The sequence below is a fragment of the Egretta garzetta genome, unplaced genomic scaffold (assembly GCF_000687185.1).
Source record: "Egretta garzetta isolate BGI_Z169 unplaced genomic scaffold, ASM68718v1 scaffold287, whole genome shotgun sequence".
Classification (NCBI taxonomy): Eukaryota; Metazoa; Chordata; class Aves; order Pelecaniformes; family Ardeidae; genus Egretta; species Egretta garzetta.
The window spans coordinates 14,167,226-14,185,305 of NW_009260435.1; the positions used below are offsets into that span (position 1 = coordinate 14,167,226).

General features: G+C 39.7%; 1 protein-coding gene across 1 annotated transcript in view; it reads right to left on the reverse strand.

Moving 5' to 3' along the window:
- IL16 (interleukin 16) overlaps nt 1-4,131 on the reverse strand; it is a 36,458-nt gene extending 32,327 nt beyond the window's left edge. Inside the window, exon 1 of the mRNA XM_035899572.1 lies at nt 4,082-4,131. Coding sequence (XP_035755465.1) covers nt 4,082-4,131 — 50 coding nt within the window. The remainder of the gene's footprint in view (nt 1-4,081) is intronic.
- Between the last annotated feature and the right edge of the window lie 13,949 nt (nt 4,132-18,080).

Here is an 18,080-nt window from a genome sequence, read left to right on the forward strand (position 1 = left end):
AAAGTAGATCTTAGCCATGAGAGAGTAAGGAATGTCAGGCTGCTATAAAATTCCTACCTTTGCAGACCAGAACTCACTTAAGACCGTGCATTTAACAGCAACAGAGAGATCCAGTGAAGCACTTAAGATGTGAATATCTGATTAGGGATTGAACTCTATAAAGGAATACAGCTCCAATACATCGATCAAAAAGTGTCCCATTACAGAAATGGTTTGTTTCAGCGTATGATTCAGCATACAAAATTAAGAGAAAATGGAAGAAATGCTGTACAATCAAAATGTGGCAAAAGTTGGAGCTTTTTTGAAATGAGTAAAGGAATGAGCATGTTAGGGTAACAAAGGGGAGCTTTGTTAAACCGTTTCCTTTCGCTCAAAAAAAAAAAAATTTCTAGAAATATTTTGGCAGGTACATGTCAGTGCTGAAAATTCAACAAGAGGAAGTTTAAATTAATTACTTTGACTTTCTCATTTATTTTTTATTATCATATTTATTACAAAAAACTTTTCTGTTCCCTTCACAGTACCTAATTGATACCGTATGCTGCCATTCTAGAGAAAATACCTATTGAAACTGTAGGATTTGCATAAAAGAAAGATGCTATAGGTGTTAAAGACAACACTGAAAATAAATGTAACTTGAAAAGCACTTCTCAAGTATAATATTGAGAGAAGAAGTTTGTACGTTGTGCTCTAAACTAAGCTGTTATATTTGGTTTGTTTGGGTTTTTTTTTTTCCCCCCATGCTTCTATGCAGAATCAGGTAGTTGTGTATGCACTTTCTACCTGAAATGCCACTGGTGATATAGAAATAGAAGCAGGCAGATTTTCTAAAGGCTCCTTACAGCCACAACAAAAACACAGGCTTGCAAGTTCTGACCAGGTCAGATTCATATAATAAATCGGAGCCAGCCTTATAATGAATCTGCAGAATTATTTTTCTTTTTTCCCCTCTCATACAAATAACCAGGAAAAACAAAAACAGATTATAAATACTATGCCACTGAGTACCTGTCTAAAGGAGTTATATGACATTGCTGGAGAAAAACACAATTCAGCATGAATCTGAATTTGTTTAGATTTGTTTAAAAAAAAAAAAAAATTCCACATAGATTTTTCAGGAGCAGCAAAGAGGTCCCTTCATCTCCCAGGGAGAAGGAATGTTTATTTTTGCAGTCCTGGCATTTTGGATAGCTAATGCTCCTATAGCCTTCTATCATAACTTATTTTCCATCATACCAGCCCTAGTATTGCTCTGCCCCCTGAGGGCTCTTTTCCAAAACAAAATCCCTAACACTGCAGAAACTGGTGCCTTGAGTATTGGAACCTGTAGGATTTCCTAGCAGGACACTATTCTAGGGCAGAGTTTAAGTTTGAAAGTATCCAGAGAACGTGTCAAGTTCCACAGTGCTGGTGTGTTTTCTGCCCCTCTCCTGTGTGTCTTTGGGATCCTCTCTCCTGTGGGAGCATCTGACCCCCCTGGATAGGAACATTGGACCTGAAGTCACTGGGCTCCTGGCCTCCCCCACACTGGCACGAGGGAAGCTTTCAGGGTCAAACTGAACTAGTGTGTTCTCCATTCCCTTTGGTACACAGAATGTTCTACTTTTTTCTTTTTCAGAGTAGGCTCTCTTCTTATGTCTAACAAGATTTGCAACCACGGCTGAATGCAGCCACGGTGTGGATGGAGGACTGCCCAACAGCGCAGCCACGCTCCCTTCCTGCAACACAGAACGCACCCTGAATAAAAGGGCAACTGAGCCTATGTGTAAGGACACAGGCCAGAGGGGATGGGGAAAGGTATGACATAGGATGGAGATCAGCTTTAACAAATAGACTTTGTACTTGACATGGGGTCTTATTTCTCTAGGATTAATCTCCTTTCCAGCAGTTTTGAGAGAAGCTACTTCTCAGAACCTCTATGTTGTAATTTACTTTGAGGTACAGAAACAAAAAGTGCTATGGAATATATTAGAACAATAATTTTGATTATTGAAATAAGTAGCTGGTGGTGTAATTCAGCATCACAAGTCTGCAATTTTTTGCATGACTTTTTGTTGATTACATTAGTTAAAAGCTGACACTTATCCCTACTAATACGTAAAGACCTTCAAAGTTTGGAGATTTTGTTTGTTTGTTCATTTTAAAAAAGACACTTTTTAGTAAGCCCAAAGCTTTAGTCTACCATAATGCGTATGTACCTAATTGCAATTTTTTATTTGGGAATTCCCTGTTAGTATTCCCACAGTATTAGGAAATTAATCTTGTAAAGCTTGATGTTGCTTTTTCTGTATGTCTGAAGGTAGGTAAAAATGTAATCTGACCCCTTAGACCAGCATGTCGAGCTGAAAAAAATAGGGTGGCTGGGATGAGGGGAACTTCTGCAAGTACCTCCTCTCAGCACCTGGGTAGAAAGCAACAGAGCTAACTTGCTGAAGGTGCGTGTGGAATGCACATCGCTTGAAAGGCTGCAACAGGCGTTGGTGCTCCTTCTGCGGTTCTGGCAATCACTATTAGATGCTAGCAATAAGAATGTCAGAAATAAGCCTGAGTCGTGCATTCAGACCTAAACAATCTTGCCTATGGGGGAAAATTAGAAGAAATCGCACTTTTCATTCAAGGATTTCAATGTTGTACAAACATTAACTGCCTTCCTACTTCCCTAAAGAGAAAGAATTAAAAAAGAGCTATTAAGCACGTGGGTAAGCAGAGGATTTGATATCTTAATGGTCAAAATGCATCCCTCTGGAGACTGGCATGCTAGAATGAAGGATGGAGAGATGCAGGAGACTTTTCTCACTCTGCCTAAAGCTGCTGAACTTAAGAGGGAGCACCTCCATCAGTACTAAATGCTCCAAGAGGAGCCTATCTGACTGCTAAGCATCTGGGATGCAGGGAACATACAGAAGCACCTGTTGAAACAGAGGAAACACTGTTTTAAGTGCGTTCTGCCATCCCACCCCCCTGCAGTGCTCCTGAGGAGTTTTGCCTTATGCAGAGGGAACCTCTCTTTTGCCCTGCTGCATCAGCTATTTCCACTTCCCCCACCCCCACCAGAGCTCCATCGGCTCAAAGACCAAGTTTAACCCTGAATGACTTACCTAGTATCTCAAAGCAAGCCAGTGGCTGAGGTGAAAATAAACCCAGTAGACCTGCCGACTTCCAGTTAAATACTTGCTCTTGCTCTAAGTATTAGATCACAGCCCAAGTCTTAACTAGGGCAACATCCTTTCCAGAGCTGCTGATTCAGGATTGCATAAGTGACAGAAACATAGTCTATAAGTTTTCCAATAAAAATATCCAGAAATGTTTTTTTTACACAGAAAACAATATCACAAGTGCCAGAGAAGCTTTATGATTCATTGCCATCTTCCACCAAATTTAATTCAAGGTATTGGTGGCATGGACAATTACTTCAAAGTCAATTCTGCAGATCATTCATCTTTTCCTCCAGTGCACTCACTGCTTGTCATTTTCCCTTGCCATTCTTATACCTCCAGCACGCCTGATGGAAGTTGTCTGTGGTTTGTAATGCAAACCAAATGTTCCTTCTCTGTTTTTTTTTTTTTTTCCCCAAGCTTTATTTTTCCAGCTTTAAGTCTAAAAAGCCCTAACTCAGTCTGTCTTCTGCAAACAAAATACACGATTTGAGCTGTGCCCATTTGGTTCAAATTTTTGGTTGGATATTAAACCGAGCATTTACAAGATGCAAATAATTTCATGTAGCTCCCAGATTGAATGCAAATGCTCTGCTGTTAACCAGACAGTAGGAAAGATAGAACTTTTCTTTACTAGAAAGAACAAGATGAGTTTTACATTACCAAGTGCTAACAGCATGATATCTTGCATCCCATTTTAATCTAGATCTTGTGATCTTTGTCAGATTCATTGCTGAGCAGTACTGTTAGCACTGAACTATTGCAGATGTCTAGGATTTCCAGGCAGTAGGAAGAGCTAGAGATATGGAAGTTTTTTAATAAAGAGTAAGAAACTCTTGGAGAGTTGAATTTAGTGCTAAAAAAAAAATAAAAAAAATAATTAAAATCCCTGACTGTAAAATAAAAATTCAAAAGGAGGAACTTACAACAGCGAGGCAGACAAACCTGACTCCTGCAGAAGGCTGTTCCTCTTCATAGGCCTGGCAAAAAAAGACAGAGTGAATAATTGAAAACACACTCTCGTGGTGCCACGTGACTCGGTTTCAGTAATTCTGCTCAGTACGTTGGAACAGAGCTATTGTTTCCTAATTGAAGAAAATGTCAGCAAGGATAGATAAACAAAAGCAATGGGATGCAGAATTGGGGAAACTGTTTCCAGCAGGCTCCCGGCTACCCGGAGAAGGCAAGACCATTTAAGGAGTTTGTGTCATTAGTTTTTACCCATCGCTCTCTGGTCCTAGGATTGATGGGGTTCAAGCATGTTAAACCTGCTTGGGGGGAGGCGAGGGGGGCCAGCCAGAATCCATGCTAATCAAGTGCAGGATTTCCTGCTGGCGGCTGAGATGGCAAGCACGTTTCTCATAATTTTTAGCAGATATTTTAAACATTAAGCTAGTAAGAATTTCATAGGCCACTTCTGCTCCAGGAGCAAAACATAACAGGAGACGGTTTTGAATGCCAAGCCCTTGTATTGTGCACCGTGAAGTGGCATGGTCCCTTTAACCTACCAGTTCTCAAACACTCTCCCCTTTATGGGCTAGACTGCAACTTTGTGATCCAGTCTGATCAAGGACCCAGAAGATTGTTGCTTTTTGCCATAGAGGGTCCAGGAAATGAGAACTATGCCATGGATTCCACATCGCCTTAATTAAACCTTTCGTTTGCTGCAAAGTAAAGGGTTGACAGTCTATTCTACTATTGTGGCGACTCCCCCCACGAAACGCTGCTCGAGTTCCATTTGCCATCAGTCGTGGGAGCAGGCAGCCACCTTTCTGCCATGTCCCTAGGCACACTTAGCTGTTTGTCGTCAATCACACAGATCAATGTGTTGGTCCCCACCTGTCAATCCTCAGTTCTGCTCGCACTGACAAATAACAGTCTTACTGCAGAAACCTACTTTCTGTCAATGAATTTGTGTGATAAGACACATAGGGAGTTTGTAAATTAAAAACAAAAAAAAAGTTCCATAACAGAAAGAATCGTCTCCGAAACAATGTTAGTTTATTGAAATAGTGAGGAATGTTTTTTGGAATGTTCTCACAAACTATAAATCCTATGTAAACAGAAACCTGAATTTTACACCTGGCCCCGTCTGGTCATGGAAATGGTCAACAAGAGAGTGCTAGGGCACCTGCTGCCCTCTGTGTTCTGTGGCTTAAAGGTCCTGGTTTTATTGGTCTGTCACTAAACTTGCAAAAGAGAGAGAAAAATTATAAAATAGGTTTAAAATATTGCACTGATATGGTCTTATGTTTAGCAGTCATGTGACTTCTAGATAAAACATGGACTGTGAAGGCAAGCATCTGCCCCATGAGAATGGTGTACATACTGGGAGAAAAAGTGAAGATGAAATCTCTGCTCTGTACAGTGTCTACAGGAGCCCCGAAACACTCTGTCCCTCATAATACAATTGTGGCGAATTTATATTTTAAGTCTTCACAAAAAGAAAAGAATTTGACATTCTTTGTCCAGCAATTAAGTTTTCACAATATTAGTTCCCTGAAGGAAATCTGTTATAAAGGAAATGGTTTTAACCTGGATCACTGGATGATGATAAACGTGCAACATTACCCAGCTCTCTTAAATTCTGATCTTGTAGAAGAACCATGATTTGACACTGAGAACAACAGTTATCAAGTAGTTTTCCTGGAAAGGAGGAGAAACAGGGAGCTGGTTTTTTGTTTTGGGAAACAGTTCCTGATGGTATTTAAATAGAGAGGACAGCGACCTTGTACATAAAATGGGGTTTTATAGTACTGTAAAAATGAAATACCAGTGAGGAAGCAAAGCCATGCACTGTTCGCCACTTAACTGTCTTACAGTGTAACACACACATTTTTGTTTAGCAATAGGGAACTCATTCACACAAAATCTCAACAGCCCCTGAGTTTTGATCCAACCTGATTGAGCTCAAAGCTCAAAAGCATTGGAAAGCTTTTTTTATTTCTTCGTATTGTCACAACCTATTGCATTTCCTGACTATGGGCTGAATACTGTAGTCCCTAAGCCACTGGGAGTTTTGTTCATTCAGAATCTGGACTTCTGCCAGGGCCAGCAGCAGAAACATAAATATCACAAGGAGGGGCTGTTTTTTCATGTTGTTTCACTCTAACCTTTTGCAGTTTTTTCCATCTTCTCTGTACAGTAATTGTTCAGTGCCCAGCGGTGAACAGAAAAGCACGCTTTTAGAAGCCAGAAGGAAAAGGAGAGAGAGAGAAGCTCTGCTGCGCCTGCCATGTTGCACTAATGGTATGCTTTGATATTGGATACTGTGGTCAATCTTCATTACTTAGCTCTAAGGTATTGTACCAGTAAAAGGGCAGTGAACACGATCAGAGACTGGAATTTTATATTAAAAGATTGAAGTTATGTGGACTTTCCTTTAGAGAAAGGAGCTGCATTGATAAAGGTTTATGAGATAATAAGTGCTATAAGGAAAATCAGCTGGATTTCTTTATTGCCATCTCATGTGAGGGACAGGAAAAAAAAATGCAGTAAAATAAAGAGAGTTCAAACAAATAAAAGGAAATACTTGAAATATAAAGCATAATTAAAGTGTGGAGCAAGAAGATAGCAGAGATCATGAGCACTTCGAAGTTAGCTGTTTTGCCTTTGATTTCAGTGGGCCAGATTTCACATCGAGAGGTGAGTTGATGAGAATAATATCTGCAGTTAAAGGGAACAGCATGCAGAAGGGGCTGTAACTCCTGCTTCAAAGTAAGAGTCAAACAGTACCATTCACAGGTAGAGTGATATTTCTGCCCTGGGATAGGGTCCCAGTTACCATAAAATGGAGGAACTTTTCTGACATCTGGAGTTAGTGTCTATTGGAGGTAGGAAAAGGAAGTAGAGGAGCCATTGAATTTGGTTTTGATGATAGCTTTCTCTTTTGCCTGACTAAAATCAGGATGTATCTGGAACCATAGCAGATACAGGAGCTGATCCCTCTTTTCCCCAGATTATTTTCCATATCCAAAGGTTTGGATTCTAGAGGACAAATATGCAGACTATTCAGTACTAAATATTTTGCCTGTTGCTACTGGTGATAACCTTTTCCAAAAAGGAGCCTATAAATTTAAACAGAACATTAGTACTGGGCAAAGCAAATCTAAGTAATGATGGAACTTAGCCTCAGTCTTGATCTCCACCCAACTCCAAAGAGTGCTTGTGTTAATGGGAAAGCAAGCCAATAGTTTGGACTGCTCTAGGTTTTGTCCTGTCCTTACATTGCTCAGCAAACAGATGAATTACTTTTGCCTTAAACACAGTCACAATTTTCGCATTTTGCCATATTCCAGACAACAGTTATGTTGCACAGGACAATCCATCCCCTCACTGCTGCTAAACCAGGACTGGATTAGTCATTTGTGTCTTGGATTTCACAACTTTCACTCTGCCCTTCCATCCGTCAGAACAGAGCAACATGGCACATTGAGTCACCCTATAAACACAGTTAATCCGGTATCCTTCTCCAGCTATGGCTAAAAGCAACTGCTTCAAAGGGGTTACCTTGTAAAAAAAAAAAAATAAAATAATTGAGAGAGCTTGCTTTCAGGAAGAGTTTCTTCTAAGTACCTTATGGGTAAGAGGAGGCTGGCACTCTGAGGTTTTGTATGTATTCCAAAATTGTTGAAGATTTTTACATTATGATTGGATAGTCTTGTTTTAGTAGAAGGTACAGCTGCCACATAATTGATAAGTATTGCATTATATCAAATCAGGTAAATCTCTGTCTAATTCCTTTTGTCACTTAGTGCCTAACTTTTGCCAGGAAGAAAAAGAATTTTTTTTTCTTCTACAGATGAAATGAATCCTGTGTAATGTAATTAACTTATCCATTTCTGGCTCCCATTAATCTTTTGATTTCAAGAGTGTACAGAGGCAATGAGTTTCATGTGTTACGTAAAAATGTACTTCCTTGTAATTGCTCTAAATTCACTGCCTGAGCAAATGTTCAGTTCTTGTACTAGGAAAAATATCCTGATCTTCAAGTCTCCATAGAATCCTTTTCTCATTGATCCTGGTACTGATGTCATCCTCTACCTTCTACACACTTTTATGTTTTCTTCTTCTGCCCCTCCTTTCTCTCAGCTTAATGCTGCTTTCATATGGGTGAATCTCCTCCTTTTTCTTCAAATCTTTTTTAAAAATCCGCTTCCTTTTGTGAACTTTATTACCTGCCTCTTTCATAATGGTACCCAGCTCTGCAGCCTTCTAGGTTGTTTTCCAGTGAATTGCCTTTCCATGAGTCAATAAAAGTTCCTAGACCTTGTCTTCCCAAATACATTTGTGTTGCATGACATGCACTCACACTCTGCTGGATTACTAACCTTGTTCTGCTGTCCTTACTTGTTGCAGCAACTTAGAGATAAGCTGTAAAATGTTGCTTACACAGTTCCATGGAGGAGGGTCTGATACTGAGTGTACACCCATCAAAAAGTATTTTTACCTCATTTTGAGACCATATCTTGGAACTTCATGAAGAATATGTTAGTGTATACATACAATGCTGTGTTTAGAGAAAAAGTAGCCCATGTGATCTGCATAAGTATTGTATTAAGAGGGTGTGATTTGAAAAATTGCAACACTATCAGTGTATAGAGCATTGGCTGTAGCCATGGTGTGGTATATGAGGTATAGCAAGAATGGTATCCTTTTAACAGAATGCTGTGGGTTGTGTTTGTTATTTTAATATTTTTGTACAGGGTGTATAGGCTATGTGTAAGCAATTATGTTAGGCTTAGAGAAACACTGGAGAATATTTGTGTCAGCTATGAAGCTGCTAAATATCTGATACTGAAGAAAAGGTCCGTCAATTTTTTTAAAGCCATTGACCAATACACAGTTTATAACCTACTGCAGCACCAGAGTAGTAAAAATATGTGAGCTCCCCTGTATGGTGTCATTCTAATTTAAAACAAATATTTTAATAAGTTATGACTTTACCTCTTCTTTCCACATTTCCAGTCACATAATGTTCCTTTTTCATCTGACTTTGCATTCCTTTTGATTTATATTCCCCTGAACCGTAGGCTGACATAAGAGGCCCTTTAGGTTGAATGAAAGGAGAATTATCAATTGCCAAAAGTATGATTTATCAGGACAAAAAAGTAAAGGGTAAAAGAAAAATGAACTTACTCTACATACAAAAATAATATGAAAATTTTCTATATTTTTCATGAGTTCAGTATTTAGATCTGTCTGGTTTTACATTTCGTTGTGAGTCCTTGTTGGATTCTTTCATATTCGTTGCTACTGCCTTCTCCTTTACACCTTGAACAGCCAGATAGAGATGAATGAAAGTACTGAAAAGGTGAATATATTTGGTCCATCTGAGTACCAGTGGCAGAATTTGCTCCATATTTTACATCCTGGCAGAGGCACCACTTTCTACAGCAGCCTAATCTCAGTCTCACTGAACTCGGGCTTGTTAGCCTTCAGCATTTCACAGATAGCACGCATGGTCCTGTCTTTGTTGCTGGGCTTGTTGGTTTGGTTTTGTTTCTTTTTGTATTTTGTTGTTTTTTTAATTAGCCTTATCAGTGATTAATGAGGAATTATGCAATCTTTTCTCCTGGATATCTATGCCTGAATAAGATGACTTTATCACATTTATAAGGACAGTTGTTATTTCAACTGCAAGGCTTTAAGGAGTAGCTACTTCTGAGTATTTGTCATTCCTGGTGCCTGGCAGAGGCAAAGCTACTTAGTACAGGCTGCTGCTTAAGTCTGCACAAAACAAGTCTTGAGGACCCTTCACATTTCTGCTGCTTTACTTTATCTCTAAGGCTGTGACAGTCAGAATGAAGCTGAGTGGACGGTTTTTATTTGTGCTGTTGAAGATAAGAGTATAAAGCTCCAAGGGCAGCTCTCTTGCTCTTAACTTCTGCAGTACAGAAATGTAGCTTTTAACACTAATGTTAGGAGTAACGCACACCCTGTATGTTACTCACTAGCATGATTGTTGACAGCAAGATGAGACTAGATTATTTTTTAGGTTTCTCATGGGTAAAATGGTAGAATCTGTCACATAAATAGCTCCCTGGTAAGACACAAACCATAATGCTTCTGGTGCTTCATGAGATCTGATGGCGCCCTGCTCATAGGTGTGATAGATGGTGCTGGAGTCAGCCATAGCACCCTAAACAGCCTAGGATCTGGTGTCTTTGGGAGGTGACTTTTCTTCCATGTCTTGAAACAAAGCTACACTTTCAGAGTAGTAACCAATGTTAAATAGCTTGGAGCTAGTGACTGAGAGAGCTCAGCTGTGAGGGTTCCTTTTCTTGGATTTTGTTTTTCCTACAGAATCATAGGTTTTAAGCCCAGAATTTGTTCTCATTAGCTAGTCTAATTGACCTGTCAGAGAGAAAAATTCCTGTACTGATGGCAATAACTTCTGCTCCAGGTAAAGCATACCTTTTAAAATAAGAAGCAAATCTGGATGTAAAGACGTTATTCCACCAGTCTTGAAAGCCTGCTATAGCCTCAGATAGATTGTTAGACTGGTTAGTTAGCATTTCTTTTAAACATTGCTGTGTCCTGATACTCATTTTCTTTTATTTCTGTATTTGTCCAAAAGAGCTGGACTATTGCTGTTATGGCACAGTAATAGTCCGTGACACTTTCCCAGTGTTTGTTTGTGAAGATCAGTAAGGGTGACCATGGGATAGGAGGTCTCAAGGAACTTTATTGCATGACCTGATGTTTGATTGCTGTGGAGTTTTTGTGAGGACCTCGGTTTAAGCACTGGAAAAATAACTGTTAGGTCCACAGTGTCTGTAGTCCAGGGCTACCAGATAGTATGCAATTAAGATCCATAGCATTAGGGAGTGGAGGGGATACCTTAAACCATAAGAAATTGGTATAACTCGGATCACGGGTACTGTATGTATTTTGCAGCGGATGGAGGGGACAAGAGCAGCTGTACGATTGGATTGTGTGACAGATTGCTTGCCTCCTGACCCCATGGCTGTCTTGTGAGTAGACTATCTGTAAAGGCTGCCTGGACGTGCACAAAAAGCTGGTATGTCTGTGAATGTGTAAAACAGCATGGTGAGGCTCACGCAGTGCCATGTAATACAGTAGGCTTGGTCCTGAGGGCAGCCACTGAACGACCCTGATGCTGGAGCAGAGATGTGCTCAGGGAGGTCAAATTTTCCAGTGTCCTTTCCTCATGTATGCTAATTTTTGACCTGGATAATACCTAATCAACTCTCCAGAAAAATTAATACTGTATCCTTTGTCTCAGTTTGTATTTCCCAAAAGAAACAGCCTCTTCTGGAATTTAAATCCCAATTAATTGTCCAGAATCATGTTGAGTCAACCTTACAACCACCAGCATAACCCGGGATTTCCATTCTGGTCTTTCCTCTTTCTTCAATGTCTTTTAAACTGATTACGAATTTTGTCTTTTAATTCATGGAGTGAATCTTAAAAGACTTAAACATTCAAGAGGTAAGAACACCCAGACATTTGGGGGCTGTATACAAGAACAGGAGTTTTAGACTTGGTTTTTTCCTATTTCTGCCTAAAACAAAGGATCCTAACTGCATGAAACAAGTAGAGGAAAAATGTTAAGATCTTGACAATATGAGTTTAGGCTCAGCATTAATCTTGGGCAAAGGTGTGAACTATCTATAACTGAACCGTACCAACCACTTCTAATACACACCACTCACTATAACACAGTAACATTCTACCTCCGCTCATTGTTTGACAGAACAACTGTATTGAGTGCAGAGATTTCCTTCCAGCTCCAACAGTGACCTGCTGTTTTGACCTGAGATAGGTTTACTTTCCCTCACTTCTGAATCCTTGTCCTCATCAATGAAAATGGGTTGTGGCTGTCACCGTCTTTCTTGGATGCATGGGGTGAAAATTTCTCTGATGAAAAGTACTAAAAGACAATTAGATGGTATTTTTTTTAATGGGACAAAGAAGAAAAGGATTAACAACTACTCTTGGAAAACAGTAAGAATTTGATGGCATCAAGTAATTAAATCCTCCACCAACCCATCTTGTATTATGCAGAATCTATTGCATACAAAGTTTATGCCATATGATAAAGCATGCAAGTTATTTTACAGTGTACAGTATGTGTCATACTGCAATACAGACAGAATAAATATGTTATTACAGCACTAGGCAAATAAAAGCAGCAGATCTCATCACTGGTGCTCTCTAATAGCAAATTGCTGTAAAAGTGATGAAGAGGCCATTGTCTGTTGGGTCAGTCCTTCAGCATAAATTGAAGCAATTTGACAGCCCCGCAGCTTTGTCATTTATTCACAGCCACAGGCTGGTGCAGTGGACGAAGAGGAGAAGGGGGGGGGGGGGGGGGAGAATCTAGAAGCCCCTGCTCTGACCGCATCTCCCAAGGGGCTGCTTGCCAGGAGGTGTGAGCTCAGCTCCACAGCAAGCAAGGTTACACTGGCAGTATGGATGATATATCATCAATATGTGTGTGCTATGCTAGCCTGCATGTTTTTTCTGTAGGCTCATACTGTATGAATCAGTTACTAATGAGGCTCATAATAAAGGGTACTATTAAGTGAACACTGCATTAATAATGCTGGCAAGGTTTCAAGTCTACAGATGTTATTTATAGTATATGACTAAACAAATACGTATCCCCTTTGAGGCTGAGACTCTGGAGCAATTTACTGATTTCCTGTATAGGCTGGTTCATTCAGAGATTCAAGTAAATAGTGCATTTGGATGTCTTGCTTGGAACTATGCTCTGAAACTGTAGGAGATAATCATATTAATGTTTAATTTTAAAATGATTTGGAAATGTGCATGTGTTTTCAGAGGGTTAGACACTACCCCTGTGCAGTCCTCAGGGAGAAATCCATTTTTCTGCATTGCTTCTTTAAAGAAAAATAAAATATTTAAAGAATATAGCCTGAAGTTACACAGCAGAGTTGAAATTAGTAGAAAGGTTAAAAACAATTCTAGAAAAAAAAATGGATTAAGCAAAAGCTAAAAAAAAAAAAAAAAGTCCCATATGCTCTCCTTTTCAGCAGGTTTTGAAATTAATTATTTTCTCTTCTTTATGAAGATCAATTGGCAGTGAGAGAGATTTTGTAGATTTAAAATGCTTTTGAGTAATGAATCATTTGATTCGTGTTTTTGTTTCTTTTTTCTGCCTCTTATGATATTGCAGGTTTAGAGAGGCCTTCAAAACTGAAGAGAACTACAAACTCACAAAAGTCTCTGGTCCACTCTGCTGGCTTTTACCTGTGTCAGGAGGAATAGGAGAAATATTGTGCAGCAAACTAAGCGTGTCCTAAATTAAGGTACTTCCATATAGAGCATCTCTGTTTTAAGTCATAATGCTGAAAATTGAGCAATAATAATTTACTTCAAATTTTTCATGTAATTTAAAAACAAAACAGCAATGACAGTGAATAGGCAGACAAAAACATAGTTTGTGAAACACCCCTGTTTTTACCTCTTATCTGTTTTCTCTTCTAAATTCTCAAATTAAAACAGCTGAAAATTATACATACTGACATGTAAAAACAGCTGACTGTACGATGCTTAAATAATTTGCTGTAAAAACATCACTTACCATTGCCAAGTGTCTTCTTATGTAAGCCCACTATTATCATGCCTTCTTGGATATGAAATATGCAGCAGAGTCAATTCCCAGGGTGTTAAATACTTGACAAAATAATAAATGCAGTGTAACTCCACAGTGTTTGGATATTTGACTGTAACTCCTAAGCGTTCAAAGTGACTACTCAATATAACAACTTTTCCTCTGCAGAAAATGCCTTGCTATTTGCCAGCAAATCTTTAATGCTTTAGATTGGGTATTTCCAACTACCGCCCTACTTGCTAGGCAGATGTGTATAAAAGAGATGTTATTTCACTGAATCAACCACTGAGATCGTAACCCTTTTCCTGTACCACAAACAGAAATGTAAAACCTCAGACTTTCCTTTTGGACTTTTACTGACTTGTGTCTGTTGTAAGAAAGCAAAACACAACTAGTCCAAGGTCTAATATATGGAAAATGTGTTAAAATGTTTTAGATCATCTCATTGCTTCTCATTCCTGCAATTCATTGGTTAACTGGCTCGTTCTGTGTTTGTGTAGTTGCATGGTACAAATACAACACCTAAACTTCTTGCCCAAAGCTGAAATGATTCATTTATTACTTTTTACCCTCCCTCCCCCCCCAAAAAAGAAGAAAGAAAACACACAGTGCTCATTTAACCCAAGTGAGTGAAAACGCCTTTCATAAGGTCTGCAAGGGCTTTGGGAGGTTTTTCTTTGGTGAATAAAGTCTGTGTAGTGGAGGGAAGAGTTTTGTCTGAGGATGGCAGAAATCAAGCTAAAGCAAACAGACACAAACTAGGATCCTTTTGCTGTGTGAAAATAAGATAATAGCAAAGGAGGTGCAAATTTTTTTCATGTCAGATCCCTTGAGAGGGATTCATTGTTTTGGGGAAGCAAGCGGAGGCGGGAGGAGGGAGGAGGTATTTTTGTGAGGGTTTGTAAGGCTCTGCTAGTGCTTCGCTCTCTGGAATGACATCATTGGTCAATGTTTGTTTATGTCTTTTTGTGAGGTAATTACTCACCCTAAATAGATAATATGTAGGCTTTCCATCTTCTGGGTACTTATAAATATTAGTTAATTAAATGTTATAGCCACAGTGGAGAAAGAAATCATGAGTGAGTGCCATACTAAGAAATGGAAAACAGGACTGAGTAAAGACATTTCCTCTGCTCCTTTTTCTATAGGGAGAGAACAGGGCTACGTGATAAGTCACTGTTCCATAGGATGTACCACCCTGATTTTTGATACTGGCTGTGGATCCAGCCACTGTCAGGAAACAGGGATTACAATGGGCAACCCTTGCTCTCCTGCCTGTGTCCCAGCCATAATACAAGTACCTCTAGCGCAACTCTGATGGGACAGTGTTATTCTGCCTTCGTTCATCATCCTCTCCAGATGGGTATTAGGCTTAATCATATTTTAGCCCTAACAGCTTGTTTCAGGACCACAGCTGGAATCAGCATGTCTAGACTAGCAATGATTTATTCCTGGCTCTCAGACCTATGTGCATGCTACTATTCCATATGCTTCCTGTTAGAGAGGCAATAATGCCATTTCACAGCATAATGTTAATTTTTCTTTTTTCCTCCCCTTTTTATTGCAATTAGAATTCATTTCGCTTATGTGGGAAAGTATCCTGCCCCTGCTCTGGACAAGACTACTGCCAGTTCTGCTGGAACAGAGCAAACTTCCAGATGAACAAGATAAAGTTCACAAAGGAAACAGTTAAATTTTCTGACTGCCTTCACTGTCACAGAAAATGCTAAACACATTTGTAACTTATATAAAACTGCATCAGTTCATATTTTCCCCTCCTGGTTTCACAGCCCGGAACAGCAAAAGGACCTTGTGACATCTCTAGGCTCTCAAGAGTTTAGTAATAAAAATAAAAATCCTCAGCAGAAAACAACACTCCACACCCGCCCACTGCTGAGCAAATGAATTTCCCGTTTTCCTCACTTATCCTCAGACTAAACAATGTTAAATTTACAAATCTGATATCTATTTATAGGAACCACAGAGATTGGTGTATATCATTGCCCATAATCCACAAGACAGCTTTCAATCTGGCATGTCAAATAATTAGGAGAGAAACATCCTGCCTTAATTAATATCTAAGCAATATATGCACTGAAGCATGCTATAGCCCTAAGCTGGGTGGTGTGTGTGGGGGGGTGTGCCTCTGCTGTAAATTAAACTCTGATTTCAGTTTTTCTCGTTTACCACGAATAGTAATCGATAATGTCAACAGAATCATGCGCTTCTGTCAGCGGTCTGCAGAACACGGGGAAGTGGCTTGCTGTGTAGGTACTGCAGGGGAGGCAAATTAATGGATGTCCAACAGCGCTGATAATCCTGGCAGCAGACACTGAAGGAACTAAGCTGGTGAGCTGTGCCTGCCGTGAGGGGAAAGCAGGCTAAAAAGCCATGTGGGGAGCAGTGGGGTAACTGGTGTGGGACTGTGGAAGCAGCAGAGGGTAGTTCAGACATGTAAGTGCAGGGCACGAGGGGAAGGCAGGCATCAGCTGAACCTAAGCTGGATAAGAGGTGGTGCTGGATTGGGGCTCTGCAGACTGGGCTCAGGGGAGAGCAAAGAGGTTCAGAGAGGAACCGACCCTTTCCCTTTTCCTCTGGAGCAGCAGGGAAATGATGCTCAGGCCTTGTGCTCGAAAGCAGATCATCCACAGTCCGTATGCTACTTTTCATCCATTCAGCTCAGTAGACACGATAAAGGTCAGTGACTCCTGCTATCCTTGTTTACAAACTGATGAACTGAGGATAGAGAAGTGGTTTAGAGGGGAAAAAAAAACAACTTAGTTTGAAGGATGTCATGATTCTGACACCCTCTAAAAATCTTTCACTGTATAGTTTATCTATGCCCCTAAATCCCTTTTAATTGCCTTTTCCAGGTAATTCCTATTTCTTTTCAGATAATGAAAGCAAAATAAGCTAATCTTAAAATGAAGACTACTTTATTGATGTATTTGATGATATTGTTATTATTTCCAGTATTATTCTCCAATCTATCTTCACTATAGCCTGACTTGTTTGCTTTTTTGACCACTACTGTGCAGTGAGTAGAAGTTTCCATTAAGCTGTCCACAGTAACGCCTAGATCGTTTTCTTGAGTGATTTTACAAACCATCAGTGTATATGAATAGTTCAAATTGTTCCTTTCAATACACATTACCTCACACTTACATACACTAAATTTCAGCTGCCATCTTGTCCAGTCCCTTAGTTTAGTTTGTTGTTGGTTTTTTTTTTTAAAGTTGTGGTTTTTCTAAACAATCACATATAATTTCCCAGTCATGCTGTCTCTTGCTATTGCATGCTTGCTTTCCAGATGAGTAGTAAATATACTAAATTAACCTCAGTTTTGGTGTAGGTCTTGGGATCTCCCCTTGTTAATATCTTTCCCAGCTGTAAATAAGCAGTAACTTGTATTTTTTATTCAGTCTCCACTACTTTCCAAGTCATATTTTTCTTAGTCCTCAGCTATTCTTTACCCTTAAACACCTTATGCCATTTAAAATATATAGCTAGGTCATACCTCTAAAATTATACTTTCATCCATTATTCTAATGTCTTTATTAAAGAATTTAATGGCAATTGGCTGTTAAAACTCTGTATGGACAAGTACAGCCAGAGTAGCTATAGGCAAAGCTAGCATTTACCTAGAGCTGCAGAATGGTGGGAGAGAGAAAACCATAATCTCAACATGCAAGAGTCCCTTCCAGTCTCCCAAGAGCAGTGTGGAGAATTCACTAACAGCTGAATTCTCTAAAGCAGCTCCCAGGTGTTCTCAGCCTAGCGACTGAGCCCAAATGTGTTCTGTGCATCCAGTCTCACTTCTCCACCTTCCCCTCCCTGCTTCCCTGTTTCTGGGGGAGCAGCTTGTGCCGGTCCCAGACTGCTCAAGCAAAGAGAAATGAGAATAGGAGGGTGGTTGGAGGATGCAGCTCTTTCTCCAGCTAGCCCCAGGCCACCCACCCTCACTGTGGCCTTGGATGCAGCCTTGAAAATGGATGCATGTGCCAAAAAGCATTGAGGAGGAACAGCATCCTTACTACTGAATAAAGCATTAAATGAGCCACTCTATGTCCAATTCTGGCATCTGCTCTTTTTAGCACAGATGTTAACAAGGTGCGAAGAGTTCAGAAAACAATTATAAGAAGTGTGAGGAGTGTGTTTTGCAGTGAGAGACTAAAGAATTTGTTTTATTTTCTTCTAGCAGATGGTTGCAATGTGATTTCTTTGCTGTCTGTGTATGTACCTTCATGAGACAGAATTCAGAGGACTGGGATGTGAAGGCAGATGTATTTGAATCAGAAATATGCTTAAATAAAGGTTCGTTG